Raw genomic sequence first — 18,344 nt, 5'->3', positions numbered from 1 at the left:
AAAAACATAAAACCTCTTGTCCTTTCTCCAAAAAGTTAAGTCAAGACATACCATGCACACTTTTATTCCTGTGTTCAATTTTTAAATATGCTGTTTCCTTGCCATACCCTAATTTGCTCTTCCATTAATATTGCTTTGTGGTTTGTAACAGTTAGTTGCTTTTTGTCTGCTAGTTTGTAAGCCTTTCCTTAGTGTGTTTATATATTTCAACCCCCTTTCTCATTTTCAACTTTTGTCTCATTTTCTGTCTTAGTTTTTAAAAAGAAATTTACTAATTATGCCAGGAAGATGTTAGGAATTGTGTGATACTGTCTCTGTTCTGTAGGAGGAATGCACTACTAAATTATGCCTAAATCCTGACTATTCTCTTTTGGTATTGTTTTGAATTAAAGCTGTTGACTTAGGCTTAGATTTTTTTATTAAGATTCAGATGGGTGAAAAAAATTCAGCTGGAATCACTCAGTCCTCTTCTGTGTGTGTGTGGGGGGGGGGGGGGGAGAGTAAGAAATATATTGTCATTAAGAAATTAAAATGTATGAGAGAGATGGGCTTTTATTACAGTTGCTCTATTACATATAAAGTAACTCCAGTCAGCGAATTTAAATGTTTGCCTCAGAAGATTTCTGTATTTGGAAAGGCACATTGCAGAAAGCGCCAAAAATATGACAGTAACATCTTTGAGAATGGAGAATTTTTACACTGAATAATGTAAGAAACAGGCAGACAGATTCTGTAATCTCTCCTTATTAGTAATGTAGCTTTCCCACGGGGAAAAAAGACAATGACTAGAATTACTGATTTAGACTCTGATCCTGCAATTTACTCCATCCAAGCAGGCCCCGTGTCTATACAGAAATAAGTCTCTGCTTGTCCAGAGTAATTGACAGGATTGGGGCCACATAGACATCTCCTGAATTCTCAGTGGCAAAGAATTATAGCTAAACTACATATAAAATTTTGCAAAATAAATTGTAAGCATAAACGGGATGAAAACTTTTGGTTTCCAAATAGAATAAGAATAGAGTGATAGAGAATAATCTATACAAGGAATAGTGCTATAGTCTGCAACTTGATGGAAACTCAATATAAATTGTTATATAGATTCTATTAATTTCTTGCAGTGCTGTGGTCCATGAAATTACTGCATGGCAAGCAGTGCAAGAGAAATTGCAAATAGAAAGAATATAGATAAGTTGGTATTGCTTGAAAATACAGAAATATTGGTAGATGATTATAAATGGTACTAACAGCATCTTTGGAATGAGAAATACTTCACTCTCCTAAAGGAGATATTATTAGGAAAAGGGTGGTATCATACTGAAATAGCGACTGCTTGTAGAAATGTTTCTAGCTGGGTACCATATTATAGCAAGAGCTTGGATATCTAAAGCCTATCTAAACCACAAAGTTAGGTTGACATAAGCCACTTTGTGTTGACCTAGATATGCATGTGTTTGTAATGAAATTTGTCTTCCACGGAATATGTACTTCATTATGCCAACATACTGATGCCACCTCCCTGAGCAGTGTACCGCCATGGTTGATGTATGGAGAGCAACATAGTGTGAGTGCTAACCATAACAGTTTTTCAGTAGCTATATCTCAATAACTGACGCTGACGTCTAGTCACAATTGTGAGCTTCACTGTTCAGGTGTCACGTAGACCAGTAGCCCCTTCCTTTAAAACATCTGCAGATTTTTGAAATGCCTTTTCCTGAATGCACAGATGAGTGAGCCCACCTAACATCAATCCCTTGTTGTGTGCAAGTGTCCAGCTGATTATGTGGCTACATGATTCAGATGTTCTTCCTGGAATTGGCAGGAGAAATTGGATCTCCTGGGCCTGTGGGAAGAAGAGACTGTGCATCTTTTAATCACTAGTAGAAATGTTGACATCTACGAGCAGATTGCTTGGGGGATGCAGGAGAAGGGGTACACCAGGGAACAACAGCAGGACACAGGAAAATTCAGGAACTGCAGCAGGCATATCTGAAGGTCAGGGAGGCCAGCAATTGTTTGGGCCCAGATCCACAGACCTGATGGTTTTGCAAAGAGTTCCTGTCTCTGATTTGGTGGAGATCCCATATAACTTCATGGATACCTATGAGGAGCCTGAGTCACAGGCCACTGCTATGAACAGCGAGGAGGAAGAGGATGAGGAAGATGAGAAGTATGGGGGACAAGCAACTGGAGGATTTGGCTGTGCAGTGAACCAGGACTTGTGTTGGTCTCTACCACATTTCTGCAAATTGAGCATTTGAAATCATGATGCAGGGGAAGGAACTTCAGGTAAGTGTGTAAATTAATTTTCCATTACAAGGGATAGTGTCCCCAAATTAGCGGACACAAGATTTCAAGCTTTTGTTAATGTATTTGCACTAGAACAGATAGTGTTACAACCAAGAGAGATCAGGTACTATCTGCTTTTCATTTCCCTGTAGAGCTAGGAAGCCATGTGGAGCAGTTAGATGTCTACAAGGATGACCTTTACATTCTCTTGAGAAATCGCGATGAAACTTCCATAGAGTGCTCTCCCAAAAGTTTCTAGGAATGGCAGCCTTATTTTTCCTCTGCAGTAGGACACTTTCCCATGGTAGGTTGGGATAATTTGGGTAGGCACTGAAGTAGGCTAGTGGCACATAGGCCTGGCAGCACTTTGGAATGTCTGCAGCAGCTGTGCTCTCTCTGCCTTTGTTACTCTCAGTAGTGAGATACCAGCTAATGCCACCACGATCTGTGGAAAATGGTGCCAGTTTTCAGTGCTATTGCCCTATATTCATAGTTTCATGCAGCTGAGCAGTTCTGTCTGTTTCCCTCACTGTAGCTGCAGCTGAGTGTGGCACCAAGATTCAGGAACTCCAAAGCAGAAGTGTCAGTATGCTCATTTTTTAAAAACAGTTTCAGGAAGCAAGGGAAAGGGGGAGTTCTGAATTTTAATGTTTTGTTTTCTATTTCTAATGTCTTCACAATGGTGTCTGTGTTTTATCTGTAGCTGTGGCCATTACAGCTTTGAAGGAATGCCCTTCACACCAGTGGAAGAACTGACTCAGATGAGAAGTAAAAAAGGACACAGTGGACATGTTATGTGAGATCCTTCAAACTAGTGCTGCATTGAACTTTAACAGAGGGCCTGGAAGGTGAATACTGCAGACTGTATGGAGAAAGATGCTGGAAAAAGAGAGTGAGATACACCAGGACATAATGAAACTTCTCTATCCGCAAAGTTCAACAGTCTCAAGCTCACCTGCTGTTGCAGTTAGTGGAGAACTGCAACATGGTACCTTCCTACTATCCCCTCTGCATTCCTCAGAGCCAACATGCTCACTATTCCTGCCATGCCACTCTGTGTGAAAGCTTAGACAATCATAGCTTCACATACACTGACCTGCAAGAGTCACAGTTGATGTATATGTAGCTACAGTGGCCATCAGTTTTCATGCCTGTGGGTAGATTTATTAAGGTTAATTTTTTTTAAATTATGATGTATTTTCTCTTAAATTCTTCAGATTAATGAAAACAGCCTCAAAATAGTCTCCTGTTTTGTTTTGAGCATAGTTCATCTTTGTTAATTTTCAAAACATAGAAATAGTAGCCTTGTACATTCGCTATCCATCAGATCACTGCCAAACAGTACAGCAAATGTAAATATACTGCAGATCCCTCCACAGTAATAAGTGGATTGTCATTAAGGCTATAATTCAATCATGGGTATTTTTAGTAAAAGTAATAGACAGGTCATGGGCAACAAACAAATCCATGGAAGATATGGAACCCTAGCTGTCATTAATATATGCACAGATGTGCAGTGAAGCACTAGTTAATTCCTAACAGACCCCCAAATTGCCTCTCCAGCCTGAACATAGTACTACAGTAGATTGGAGTCACTTGCTGTTATAGTGTCTGTTCAAGCTCTCTCTAAGCCTTATTAGCTGCTTATTGAGCTTATCTGATGGGCCTTGTGTCTGCCTCTTCAAGCTCAGCAGACAGCTGCTCCACATCTGCCCTCCACCTCTGCTGCAGGTTTTCCTCCTTTGTCACAAATATGCAGGATACAAATGGTAGCTATTAACAGTGAGGTATTTTTTGCACTGAGATCAATAGCACATACAGCTGTCATTCTGCACCTGTTGAGCATGTACTTGACTCTTTCCTTGTTGCTGTTGAGATGGCCAGTGTATGGCTTCATGAGCTGGGGGGGCATCCGGCTCCCTATTGCCACTATTTGTATTGCAACATCGCCATGGACAATCCAGCAGTCAGGAAAGTCCCTGCTATAGCTTTCTGAGCATTTTCTTAAAGATGTGAGCAGTACCTTCTCTGACCAACCAATACTGATGTCAGTGATGTATCCTTGATGGTCTGCCAACACTTGAGCAACTGTGGAATAGTAGCCCTTTTTGCTGGTATGCTCTTTGGCGTCAGATCGCCTTGCACATTGGGAATGTGCATGCTGCCTATTGCTCCACTGCAGTTTGGGAACCCCACAGCTGAAAATCCATTCATTATGTCCTGAACATTGCCAATGGTCATGGTCCTGCATAGCAGGAGTTAATGATGCTTCACATTTCCATGACAGCAGTCTCTATTTATGGCTTTTCCAGCTCCAGAAGGACATCCCACTGGACTGATATCAGTCTGGCATTGCGAGTTTCCAAAGTGTGATCACCACGTGCCTTTTCATTGTCAGTGCAACTCTATTTGGTGTCCCTGCGCTGGATGTTTGGGGCCAAGCTCAACACACAAATCCAGGATGTGGTCTTGTGCATCTGACAGTGTCTGCAGAACTGTTCATCATCCAAAACCTGTGTTACAAAGTACTCCAAGTCACTGTTTGTTTCTTGGGCTGTGTCCAGACTCAGGGGTTTTTTCGGGAAAAGTAGCCTTTTTCCGAAAAAACTTCACCTGCGTCTAGACTGCAGCTGCGTTCTTTCGAAATTAAATCGAAAGAACGCGGCTTTTCTTTCAACGGCGGTAAACCTCATTTCACGAGGAAGAACTCTTTCTTTCGAAAGTGCTTCTTTCGAAAGAAGGCGTTCTTGAATGTAAATAGGGCTTCTTCGAAAGAGAGCATCCAGACTCACTGGGTGCTTTCTTTCGAAAAAGCGGCTTGCTCTTTCGAAAGTTCCTCGTGCAGTCTAGACGCTCTCTTTCGAAAGAGGCTTGCAGTCTAGACATAGCCTCGGAGACCAGAGGGAGCACTCCATCTGCAGCTGCGCTCAACAGCCCTCTTGAATTGATTCTTGCTGTGTCCCACAGCAAACTGACCACTTGGAAATGGTCTTGTTCTTCTTCAAACTCCACAAATAGTGAAGAATCGTGCATCCTGTGCTTGTCGTGCTTATAATAATAGTGCAGGGAGGTGCAGGCGCCAAGGTTGCATGCTATGTCAGAGATGGCAGACAGCAACATGCTCCACACAGCTTCACGGAAATTTGAAAGTAGTCACACAAATTATAGCACAGAGATACTATGGGATGGAGAACATTACTTACGGGAGCCATTGTTCTTAGTTACAACTGCAAGATTAATTTTTGCCCCACTATGCATTGCTACAACTACCCAAAAGACTGTGTGCTGAATGATGTTGCACACTGTGATATCTAACACCCTTGCTGAACATGTGCTGCATTGATTCAAGATAAGTCTGCAAGGGCTCAAACTAACTGGCAGCTGGATGTCAATATAGCTTATAATGTAGACAGACCTTTGATTACCTTTATTATATGTCCCAACCTTGCAAACACATTAGTAGCACCATTGAGTTTATGGGGATTATTTATAGGTAAGTATTTGCAGAATTGGAGCTATAATAACTGGGTAAGTGGGCTAGAGCAGGAGTTCTCAACCTTTTTCATTCCAGCCTCCCTTCCCCCCAACACGCTATACAAACTCCAAAGCTCATCTGTGCCACAATAGCAGTTTTTCTGAATATAAAAGCTAGGGCCAGCATTAGGAGGGTAGCAAACAGGGCAGTTGCTTGGGGCCCCATGCCAGAGGGAGCCTTGTGAAGCTCACTTGCTCTGGCTTTGGTGGAGGTGGGGCTCCACCCTCACTAAAGCCTGCCCTGCTTGGTGGACCTCCAGAAACATGTTTGCAGACCCCAAGGCGCCTTGTCCCTTGACTGAGAGCAGCTGGTATATAGCATGGGGTGAATTCAAGTGCTGGGAACTATTCTTTCAAAGCATATTGAAGAACTTTAAAAGCTTATAAGGACTCCGTTTTTACACCGTAGAATTAATTTTGATTTAGTATTTTCAAGAAAGAACTTGAAGGGTATCAAGTCTCAAAGTGAAAGGAATAATTCTTTTAATATGTGTTTCATACCACTGGGCATCATTACATGGGATACAATTTATTTTTATTTTAGTATCTGTTTTTTGGGTATTCCAACTTTTTAAATGAATGTCTGTTTGTGTGAAACAAAGGTGTTCTGACAAGGAAAATGAAATTGGCAATAAACAAATTGGAAATTAGAAATGGATTTGTATACAATGTGGGAATATGACTTCAATAATAAATAAGCATTTATGTTTGTGTTTATGTGCATTTAAAAGCTAGAACATATTGCTCACTGGATGAACTTCTTTTGGATATAAATACATGACTTGATAGTATTCATGTAGAGTAAATAGAGAATCACATTTATTTCACTCTGTTTTGAAATCATAGTATGTTCACGCTCTTGAAATAAGTATAATCTTTCACTTGTGTTTTGATTCTTGCAGGAGGGAGGTATCAATTAGAAATAAAAATTCCAGAAACATATCCCTTCAATCCACCTAAGGTACTGCAAACATTTTTGTGGCTGTCTTTCTTAATGTCATGTCATCTGTTGTATTTTTGTGCAGTAGACTTCTTCTTCAGTATTTTCTTTTTTGAGTGTGAGTCCTTGTTTGCTATTTTCTAATGCTTTCTGGGTAGTCAAAGGCAAAACAAACATGCAGCTTCTTAGATCATTTCCTGGCAAGAATCTGTCTGATAAACCAGTTTGAAAATTGCTCTTACTTGAATATTATTCATATTCAAAATGGAAGGTTGAATCTTGTTTTTTAAGAAAAACTATAGCAGGACCATATTATGTACTCTGAGTAAAGAAGTAACATATTCCTTGTGCTTCATATGTTTTATTTGGTTTGATCTTAACATTTCAGGTCTATGGTAATAATTAAACTATGGATGGCTGTTTCAGTTCTGCTGTGACTTGAGTAAATATCATATTCAGGGTAGTCATACTGCAGCTGTTTCAGTGGAAAAGACAAGAATCCACTCACTTTCATTCTGTTGTCATTTGAGAAAATGATGATCATCAGACTTAGGTTTGGAACTGTTTGCAAGGGAGGAAAGCTCCCCCAAAGAGAGAAAAGAATAATAGAAGCCATCCTGACAACAGCTAAGAAATTCTGGGGTGAAGGAAGTACAAATACCAACATGTTGAGAGTACACTCCTATCTTCTAGCTGCCAGGCGTATGTGGGCTTCAGGTTTATTGGACCCCAACTAGCTGGAAGTGGATTCAAAGCCTCCCAAAAAGGCTTTATTTGTATCTATAGATATAGATATAGCAATGGTAGCTCTTTTCTTCTTAAATCTTGATGGGGCGTTGAGTGTGACCTTTTCACCTAGATATTTCCATTGAACTGTAACAATGTGGGCTGTCTCTGCGCCTCATTGGATAAGCTGTGTGGTACCATCGCTCAGGTTCCCTTTTGAAACCTACTTCACACTCCCCTTGTATTAAGGCAGATCATTGTGTCCAGGTTCTACGCCATATGAGACATTAGGTTCTTCAGTCTCACATAATTAGTCTTTAGGCCTTGGATCTGTGCTCTAATTGTTGTCCAAATGACCACAAACTCAAAAGGGAAAACAAAACTTTCTATCCAGCTATGATGCATAGGGCTTAACCACCTATAGCAGCCTCTCAAATGTAGCCACTGTGGCCTCATTTGGCCTCCAGGGGCTTTTCTTGCAGACACAGCCTCCTTGGCTGCTATGGGAGGGGAGGCGTAAAGAAACAGCCTCTTCCCCTCCATGCTGCTCTTGGAGGAACTGCCTTGGGGTTGATTTCTAGGGCTGTCATCAAGGATTGCACCCCCCCCTCCCCGCAAACACCTGGGGCACAATGCTGGAGAAGCAGGCCGTCAAGAAAGTTTCCCACCTTCCCAGGAGCTATGATATGAGGTCCAGGCTTTGCACTTCAGCCTTGGGTTGACAGGGGAGCAGGCTCTGACCCTGGGGCTTTGGACTCCACTCGTGGGCTTCTGCTGTACATCTTTGGGCTCCACCTTCCAGCTTCAAGGCTTTAGTCTGCAGCACTCTGCTGTTTCCCTTGGTCCCCTCCCCCCCGCCCATGGCTTAATTTGTCCCCAGGCTAGCCAGGGTTGAGTAAGTCTGCTGTGAAAAGTGACACTTGTATGTTGGTTACAGTACTTTTCACAGCAGACTTACTAAGGTTGGCACCCTCAGGACTTGAGTTTTCCTGAACCACGGAATTTGCTGGATCAGGAGAGGTCAGTGCTCCCCTGTTGGCTGCTCTGCTCCTGGGCTCCTCTCCCGTGGGCTCTTTGCCCTGCCGTTGGCCCCGCTAATGCTGGCCTGGCATGGGCTCTCCATCCTCCTGCCTGCACACATCCTCTTTCCCAGCCGGAACAGCCTGGGTGCTGATGGCCACGCTGCCATAGGGTGTTCCCCAGGGTTCCCGGGCTGGGGCCACCCAGCCGCCGCAAGCCTCGCTGCTGGTGGTTCCACAGCTGAGATCTCCCAGCCACACTGTGCTGCTGCTAAGGCTAACCCTGCTACCCCAGGAACCTCCCTGGGATTCCACAGCTGGAGTTGGCCACCTCTGCCAGCCTGGCTTCAGCCCCGGGTTCCGCGGTTGGGGCTGCACAATTTGTCTCCGCTCCCATCAGGGGTATATTGGGGTTTCCAGATGGGGCCGCCTGGCTGCCACCTGTTTTGCTGGGTGGCAGTTCCTGACCGAGCTGCCTGCCGTCAGAAGCTCCGCTGCAACTGGAGTTTCCCCCATTGGGGCCGAGATTCCCCACCCACGTGTCCCAGCTGATGCCAGGGGTTCCTTGGCTGGGGGAGGAGTTCCCCAGCTGCTGCTTAGTTCAGCTGCTGCTGGCCCAGCTGGGGCTCCCCAGCCTTGTGTTCTCTCAGCTGGGTTCTGTTCCCATCTCCAGGGCTCGGATGTTGCCGGACAAGAGAGTCCTGGGATTTGGGAGGTTCAGCCTCTAGCTAGGAATAAATAAATTACAATCATTTGGACATACATGTTTATATTTTCCTAAAACTAATTAAGTATTTTAGGGAATGTGCGAGAGAGGACACCAAAACATTTGTACTGAGAACCTCTAATGTAGAGGCTTTGTTCCTCAGAGACTACTACAAAGTGACTGTATCTGCTGCCCCATTTCAGCAGAGCCACTTGCTAGCTTTTGTAATAGACCCCTTTCCCAGCTGGGTCCAATAATTGATCACGGCTGCCTCATCCTAGGTCTTTGGCCTTTAAAGGCACAAGGCACCATCTTTATTTTAGTCTTGCTGGCAAGTTGTCTTGATAAAACTCTTAAAGATTTTTCACTCGTGGGGGGGGGGGGGAGTCTCAAGTTTCATCCTTGTAGAACAGACTGTAATGTAACCACTTCTTAGTGGACTGATCATATTATGGTTCTCCTACCGACTTAAATCACACACCAATTGATGATTGCCATACATTCTTCTTGCAGTTACACTCATTCTTTGCAGGATTAGAATTATGTGACATGAGGAGTGTATTGAATATGTCCATGTACTGTTTTTCTCTCCTGTGCAAATGTTACTGTATTTCCCAGTTCTCTCTCCTCCTTTTACATACACACAAATCATTGCTCCATTTAAATTCCCTGGATCATTCCTGCCCAGATTTGCTATTTAGACCCTGATTCTTCCTCTTCCCTACTTTTACAAACCTTAAAAACCCTGTTCCTTGTGCTTTCTGCAGGTCTCATACTTCTGTCAGCTCCTTCTCCCCACTCTGTACTCCTGCCTTCTAGCGAGATCCCTGGAATTAGTGGCTCTTCATCCATGCCTCTGATTCCTTACCTAGTCCCACTCCCAAACCCAGATTCTTGTTTCCTAGTTTTCTCAGTCCTTTAAAGCACCGCTTTGGACTGGATTCTGATTGCTTCACTGTGGCATGTATATGGAGGGCTTGACTTCCTGGGGCAGGTGGCTTCTAGTTTTGATACTGTGGATGACTTTTTTTAGCATCTGGAGTGAGAATGCCTAGAGGAGAAGGAAGTGTCAACTTCCACTCCTGATAGCTCCTTTCTTCCACATGTGTCCTGGAATTGAAACAAGGAGTGGACGCAGCAGCCACAGGGATCTGTGGACCACAGCTTAGTAATTCCTACACTAAGGCTTGGTAGTCTCTGTTACCAACATTTGTTGAAGGGTTGCTTAGATCTCAGTGCACAGATGTTTAGACTTATTGTAAACCCTGGGAATGTGGTTTTGCAATTCTTTATTCATTAAATGCAGGCCCGTATGCAGGAATTTCAGGTGGGGGGTGTTTGTAAATGTGGACCACAAGGGTATGAATGGACCCCCCCCCATTGTTCCCCAGGTAAGTGGGGAAATCAGCCCTAACCAGGGGCAGATGACTGTTTTGCGGGGCCCTGGGCAGCATAACTCCGCGGGAGCCCCCCCTTTGCCATGGCGCATGCGCCGTGACGCCATGCGCATGAGCGGTGGTGCCACGGCACATGTGCAGGGCTTTTTTAAGCGCAGGGCCTGGGGCGGCCGCCCCGTTCACCCTGCCCTATATCTGCCCCTGGCCCTAACCTTCCCCCAGCTGATCAGAGCATTGGGGAGGGAGGCTTGGGCAGCTTGCTGCTCCTGCTGTCCCCTGGCTGGCCAGACCATGCTTACTGGGAGGACCATGGGAGTGCTTTTGCACTCTAAGCACCCCCCTGTGTATGGGCCTGAAATATGTGCTCATTAGCCCTTTTTGGCAGGGTTTGAGGTCAGGCTGATCTGTGTGGGGCTCCATGTATAGTCTACATTTGCTAGTTAATTCTTTATGCTAGTGTTCACAACTCTCTCTCCTCTGAAGCTTTGCTATCCTGCCCAGAATGTACTTTGTCAGCTAATAATTTCTCAGAGTAAATGAAGAATAATGCTTAGCACATAGCTCTTTATATATTTACAGATGTTAATAATGGCTCCATTCTCAAACTCAGACCATACTTTATGTTCTGTGAAGGTAGTGCTAATATGCTCTTATCTGAAGTTTATTTATACATTGATGCTGAGAGTGGTAGAAAAGGCCTTAAAGCAGAGTTGCTTTGTGTGGCTTAGGAGATCTCTTTATATCTAATGGAAGATGAGGAAGGGTCTCTGTGTCAAATTGGAAAGAGGGCCTTTGTCCTAGCCCTGGGATCCTATTTTCTCTGGATGGAACAAGATTCCTGACTAAAAGATTTCCACAAAAATTTACTAGTGATTACTGGTGGCATATGCTATTTCATGTGTATCTTGTGTTCTACGGTGCCCCAGGTCTATCTTAAATTAGTATTTTTTCTTTCTAAAATTAATTCAAATAATTTATTGTATGTGGTATTCCAACTTTTTTAAAAGTTATTTTGAATGTCATATCGTTTGTAGTATGTTTAATAGCAATATAAAAAAAATCTTATCTTGTATTGTAGGTGCGGTTTATCACCAAAATATGGCATCCTAACATTAGCTCGGTCACTGGGGCCATTTGTTTGGATATCCTGAAAGATCAATGGTAAGATACTCCATGCAGTTCACAGAATTGAACACTTAAAACTAACAGACCTGACCTAGAGAATGGGCAAAAGTACATATTGCTCTTTGCTTGACAACTATAATTTCTAATGTATGGCCCCAGAGTTTTATGAACATTCTCGAAGCTTATAAATACTTTCATATAGTATTTTGAGTTGCAGATAGTATTTTTATGAAATAGGCTTCTTTTTTTTTAAAGTACTAAATAAACATATACCTTTCATAAAAGAGAAGCCAGGAGAAAAGTTCAGGTATTATTAAGGCACATAGATAAAAGATGAATGTCTAATTTAAAGTGTAAATACATGTTATTTTGTGGTGTTCATATTCCCTTTATGCACAAATTCCCCACCAAACCCTTCAGTAACGTATATTAAAAATCCTTCATTGTGGGTCCCTTTGTTGCTGTATTTGCCTCACCTAATGGCCAGCTCAGGTACAAACACCACAGCAAATTGAAATACTTTTGAACCTCTTTAATGTGACAGCTTTGGGAAATGGGTTATGCCAAATTATGGAATTTTCCTGACCATGGATATTTGTCATAATGAAGGGTGCTGGGGGTGGTGATGTGGTGTCTGGGATGGCGGGTGCAAGAATGTGCTGGGAGGGAGGATGCAGGAGTGTGCTGGAGGATGGAGGTCCTGGGAGGGGAGGGTGTGTGTGAAGGGGATGGGGCTGCAGTATCTGGGTGTGAGGGGAATAGGGGTGGGGCATTTAGCTGGCACTCTGCTCTTGGGGTGGGGCATATGTGGCTCCATGACTCCTCCCCCCCCCCCCCAGTGTCCCAGGCACCGACCCTTACTCACTATGGGAGCAGTGGGGGAAAAAGCCTCTAGACCAGCGCTTCTCTGCACTGCTGTTCCCCTACAGCTGGGAGGGGGAGTGAGAGCAGCAGCACACACAGCCGCTTCATCCTCCTCCTACCAGGGTCCGAAACATGGGTGTTCCCAGATCAGGCTGCCAGCTTGACCAGGGATTAAACCATGGACCTACGTAGCAGAAAGCTTGCACTAAGGAGTTTGGCTTTGTAGATGGAGGGTGTAACATTCTCATCCTCTGTGGATCAGGCACAGAGAAGACACAATGCACATAAAGTGGGTTACCCTAAAAGTTAACAAGTTAACTGGCAGGGTACGGTGATACCATTTAGTGTAGGAGTTGGCAGCCTTTTCAAATCAAAGAGCCAAACTACATCAAAATTTAGAACAAATAATCAACAAAGAGCTGTATAAGAATGCTCATTTGTATGACTGAAAATATACAACTTAATATTATTGATGATTGACATAATTAATAATAGCATAAATGAAACATACTCACAGACTTTATTTAATGGTACTTCTGTTGCTTCATGTTTTCACACATTTTAAAATTTACATCATAACTGGTCAAATCCAGCTTCATGCACACCTTCAGGCTGTCTTTTGTCAATTTTATGGTACAGGAGTTTGGATTGAAGTGTATGAGGGGCTCAGGGCGGAGGGGTTGGAAGTATGATTGGCTCAGGGTGCAGGCTCGGGGTGTGTGGATGGTGCAGGAGTGTTATCGCAGGGGACTGGAAATGTGGGGGTAAGAGGGGCTCAGGGTTCGGGTGTATGGGGGGTGCAGGAGTTTTATGCTGTAGCGAGATGGGGGCTGGGCCCTAATTGGGGGCTTGTTGACCAGACTTCATTTTTAAATAAAGTAAAATATTATGTTCAATACAAAAAGTTTCAACATTGTCTTTATTTACTGGTGGAGAACATTTTTGGGTTAGGGTCCACTCTCCCACAGAAAAATCAGATAAGGACCATACAAGCGAGAAGCAAAAAGTGGCCCCCCAACTGACACCTCACTCCCATGGTACTCCAGGCTCATGGGGATGGGGTAGGGCAGGGCAGGGAGGACGAAGGTTCAAGGTCTCAGGCCAGGTTAACTCTTCTGGAATTCCAGGTTTAGTGGATTTTGTGCCCCCGCTCCCCTCGGCTCGGGGTGGGGCCAAAAATAAGGGATCCAGTGTGTGGGACAAAGCTGCCATGGAGTGGGATAAGGATAGGGTGCAGAATCTGGGTGGGGGAGAGGGTTCAGGAGTAAACTGGGAGTAGGTATCTGGCCAGGGGAGAAGGGCAGGAGCCAGGCTGCTGGTGGGTGTGTGGCCAGGGGAGAGGGAGCAGGAGCAGGGTGCTGGTGGGTGTCTGGCCAGGGGTTTGGATTGTCTCTGGCCAGGGTATTGTGGTGCAGTATCTGGGAGGGAGCCAGCTAGGCTCCCCCAGCCAGCCGAAAAACTAACTCTCACTCCCAGCCCCTGCTCACGGCCCCCCAGGCAGCCCCGCCTCCTGTTTTGTCCTGCTTCCAGGCCCAAGGTGGTGTTTGTTGTCACCTGGTCCTCAGGACCTGAGAGACTGACATACGTCCACAGTGAGTCATATCCAGCCTCTCCCTCCTTATCCAGATAGTGCTGCAGTGCCCAGGGAAACTGAGGCGCACACACAGAGTCACTGAAGAGCAGAATAGGACAGTAGGAATCACTCACACACAACAAAGCAAACAGTGAAGGCAACAGGACTACGAAAGTGGACAAAATCCCCATTGTCACAGTGGGATAGTAGTAGGGTACAGGATCTGGCTGGGAATGAGGGTACAGTGTATGGCCAGGAGGGAGAGTGCAGGAGCAGGTTGGTGGTAGGGTGTAGTGGCTGGAGTGTGTGCGTGTGCATAGTGAGTAGGGGGTGCAGCCCCCCTAATAATTCTTAAAATACCATTTGTCTTTTTGACTGCTACTGCACATTGAGAGGAAGTTTTCATAATGACACCAAGATATTCTCAGCAGTAAAAGAGAATTACTAATTAGTTTCATTAGTAGCCTCATGGGGAAAGGAGATTGTCAAAGACTTTTGAAAATCCAGATAGATTGTCTTCTGGTTCTCCTTTATCCACTATTTTGCTGGCATGCTCAGAATATCAAGACCAGTTTTTTAAAATATGTGACCATATTTAAACACTTAAATATGTCACAAGATCACAAAAGTGCCAAACACCCAACCGCTCTCTAAAAATTGAAATTCAGGCTTCATGAACTGGGCTTGTTTAGTTTGGAAAAAAGAAGATTAAGGGGGGACATGATAGCGGTTTTCAAATATCTAAAAGGGTGTCACAAGGAGGAAGGCGAAAATTTGTTCCTCTTGGTTTCTGAGGACAGGACAAGGAGTAATGGGCTTAAAGTGCAGCAGGGGAAGTTTAGATTGGACATTAGGAAAAAATTCCTAACTGTCAGGGTGGTCAAATATTGGAATAAATTGCCAAGGGAGGTGGTGGAATCTCCCTGTCTGGAGATATTTAAGAACAGGTTAGATAGACATCTGTCAGGGATGGTGTAGACGGAGCTTGATCCTGCCTTGAGGGCGGGGGGCTGGACTCGATGACCTCTCGAGGTCCCTTCCAGTCCTATTATTCTATGATTCTATGATTCTATGAAGGCCAGATGAAAAAAAAATCCAGGAAGCTGAAATATATGTCAGGAACATTGTAAAGTACATTACATATTATTGGTAATAAAGGTTGTCTGTCAACTTTTAAGTTCAAAAAATATGAACAGGAACATAACACCAAGTATACATGTTGTGTCCAAATATATTTATAACTGATTTAGACCAACTGACATGAACTGAGATTTTACAATATATTCATCTCAATACATATGGATTCGTTGGGGGCCATAAAAGATAGATATTGCCAAATTACCTGGGGGGGCCGTATTAAACCGGAACACGGGCCGCAATTGGCCCCCGGGCCGGACTTTGGACATGCCTGGCATATACTAATTCAAACTGGATATACTAAGGACCAATGCACAAAGGTTGTTTATCCAGAAATCCTGTTTTTAAATTGGCTTCCTGATTCAGCAATTAGGAGGAGGGCCCCAGCTGAAGGGTTGGAAGAGCTGGGCATACTGAGTTTCCATAAGGGTAAGGGCTGGTTCTGAGCTGAGGCTGTGATGAACTTGTGATCACAAAGGAAACACTGGGTGTTGAACTGTACTTCCTGAACCCATGTTAGAATAGGGGTGAAGTGCGATAAGTTTATTAGCTAGCGTTGACAACTTTCTAATAGTAGAACACTGGACACCCATGCCCTGTCACTTGCTCTTTCTCACTTTGACTTAACTTGCTCACTGGACTTGGGCAGGGAGTTGGAGGGTGGGAAATGGTGAGGGCTCTGCCTGGAGATGTTGCCTCTGGGGTAGGACCAGGATCAGGGATTTGAGGTGCAGGAAGAGGCTCTGGGCTCAGGCTGAGAAGTTAGGAGTCTGGGAGGGTGCTCAGGCTGGCGCAGAGGGTTGCTGTGTGGAAGGGGGTAAGAGGTGTGGGTTCTGGCATCTGGGTGGTACTTACTTCAGTCGGCTCCCAAGATGCTTGCTGGCATATTCCTCCACCTCTTAGGTAGAGGCGCAGCCAGGTGGCCCTGCAAGCCCCACACCTGCAGTTTCCTGGTCAATGGGAGCAGCAGAGCTGGCACTTCGGGTGCGGACAGTGTGTGGAGCTCCCATGGCCACACCATGCCTAGGAGCCAAAGGCATGTGTCATCAGCTTCCTGGGAGCCATGCAGTCCAACTAGGACTTCTAATAGCTCAGTCAGCATTTGCCAAGGTCTTCCTTTCCAGTCAAAAACCAGACACCTGGCAATCCTATTATTAGCATGAGTATAGGTTCTTTTATTGTTTGTAATGTTTTTTCTGTAGTATTTCTTTTCTTAAGAAGAGTGCTGTGTTGTGCCTTATAATTATAGTGATTATACCTATTAATCATCTCTGAAGAGAAGGCAAGCAGGTATCTTTTGGCATCTTGTCTATGCTGAGTGACACAGTGAGGACAGGAAACTATGCAGCCTGGAAAATCCCCTTCTTATAGGAGAGATTTGAATGCAGGCTTTTAAAAATAACCTCTTGTAGGTAGAGGTACTTTAGTGGTGATCTGTTTTAAGAGATCTGTTATGTAGACTCACCCTACATGCTGACATTTCAGGCTAATATTTCGTTTAACTACATGTTGGACCTCCCTGGTCTGGCATCCCTGGGACCTGATTGGTCCCGAACTATGGAGCTTGCTGGACTAGGGGAGGTCAAGGCTCCTCTCTGTGCTGTGGGCGGCCCTGGAGCCTCAGCTTCCCTGTCTGTATCTAGTCCCATGCCGTGGCTCCCAGGGTCAGCCTCCTTGGGCTGGGATTCCTCCTCAGCTGCTGCCAGCCCCCCTCCACCGGGGTTCCCAGCCAGGCTGGGGCAGGGATTCTTCTCAGCTGCTGTAGAGGCTCCCTGACCTGGACTCCCCACTCACCACAGAACCAGCCCCTGCCATCCCAGCTGGGTCTCGCTAGCACCTGCGGGACTCCCAGCTGATTTGTGCTCCTCACCTTTGGGCTCTCTTGTCCAGCAACATCCATGACCCTGATGTTGCCAGACCAGAGTCTCCCAAATTTGGGAGGTTCAGCCTGTACTATGAGAAACTGTAGGCTTAAAGAAAAAATAATTTATCTGATATTGCTTCTTAATTGGAATTAAAGACTCAGCTTTGTATGGATATCTGGAACATTGTTAAGGCTGCAGATATTTATGATGATTATTTTACAGTAGGAATATTCTAGTGGAAATATAAACAAGCGTGCAGTAATAGTTTGTGACAAGCTTTCTTAGGCAATCTAATGTTGAGTTTTCAGTAATGCGGTTTGATGTGAACTTTATCTCTACTATTAGCCTTTATAAGTAAAATATTTAGAATCCTAATGTTTTGGTTGGAAGAGCTTTTGGTGGACTATCTGGTCCATCCCTTAGCGTGATGGCAGAAACTAATAGGTGTCCAGCCATGACTGTCTCCCATGTTGGTGATTCACTGTCATGTTTTGCAGCTCACCTTGTACTTAAAGTACTGCATGGGATCTTTTCTGGGGCATAAGGCAAAACACCACATTTATTGGTAATGCATATAGCAATCAACACTTATCATATGCATGTGATATATCAAACTCATGAACACACAGACTGTCTCTGTCTCTGTCTTCTTGTTACCAGTAGTTGCTCCCCCTAACTGCACTGGCCAGGTGAGTTAGATGGGGGAGGGATGGAGCTGGGCTTCTGCAGAGCCAGATCAAACCTGGGGTAGTCCTGCAAGATACCTTTGATTTATAGTAGCTCCCCTCCCATGCAAATCTCTCATCTTATGAATATGCAAAATCTGCGAGTCGTCATATACATATGCAGTTAGTCACCTGTGGCGCTTTCTTTTGGGTGTTGTGTCAATGCTCCCACATTCATCTTCAAAGAGGGAGCTTCTGAAAGCAGGCACTTGCTGCTGACTCCCAAGGCCATCCATATGTCCAGTCCGCTTTCAGTGGACCCACTTAATAGGTCTCATTGTTTTTTGGATTTGGCTTCCAGTCTCCAAGTGATGCAACTGCCCTGAGGTGCTTGTCTTTCTTTTCTTAGCTATTCACACCTCATTCATTCAATGGGGACATTCTCTTTACCTTACTCATTTTTAGGGACTATTCTACCAAGACTTAATACAAAAGACTTAATAC

The 18,344-nt window shown here is 44.4% G+C and overlaps 1 protein-coding gene across 4 annotated transcripts in view; it reads left to right on the top strand.

Moving 5' to 3' along the window:
- Positions 1-18,344, top strand: part of UBE2K (ubiquitin conjugating enzyme E2 K) — an 80,599-nt gene that overhangs the window by 46,374 nt on the left and 15,881 nt on the right. For all 4 annotated transcript variants that reach the window (XM_075930554.1, XM_006129501.4, XM_075930553.1 and 1 more), the window contains 2 exons: positions 6,726-6,784; positions 11,690-11,772. In XM_075930554.1, the coding sequence (XP_075786669.1) occupies positions 6,726-6,784; positions 11,690-11,772 (142 nt within the window). The remainder of the gene's footprint in view (positions 1-6,725; positions 6,785-11,689; positions 11,773-18,344) is intronic.

Source organism: Pelodiscus sinensis, chromosome 5, assembly GCF_049634645.1.
Source record: "Pelodiscus sinensis isolate JC-2024 chromosome 5, ASM4963464v1, whole genome shotgun sequence".
Taxonomy (NCBI): Eukaryota; Metazoa; Chordata; order Testudines; family Trionychidae; genus Pelodiscus; species Pelodiscus sinensis.
Note: the sequence above shows the minus strand (reverse complement) of the source record. Positions and strands in the feature narration are given on the sequence as shown.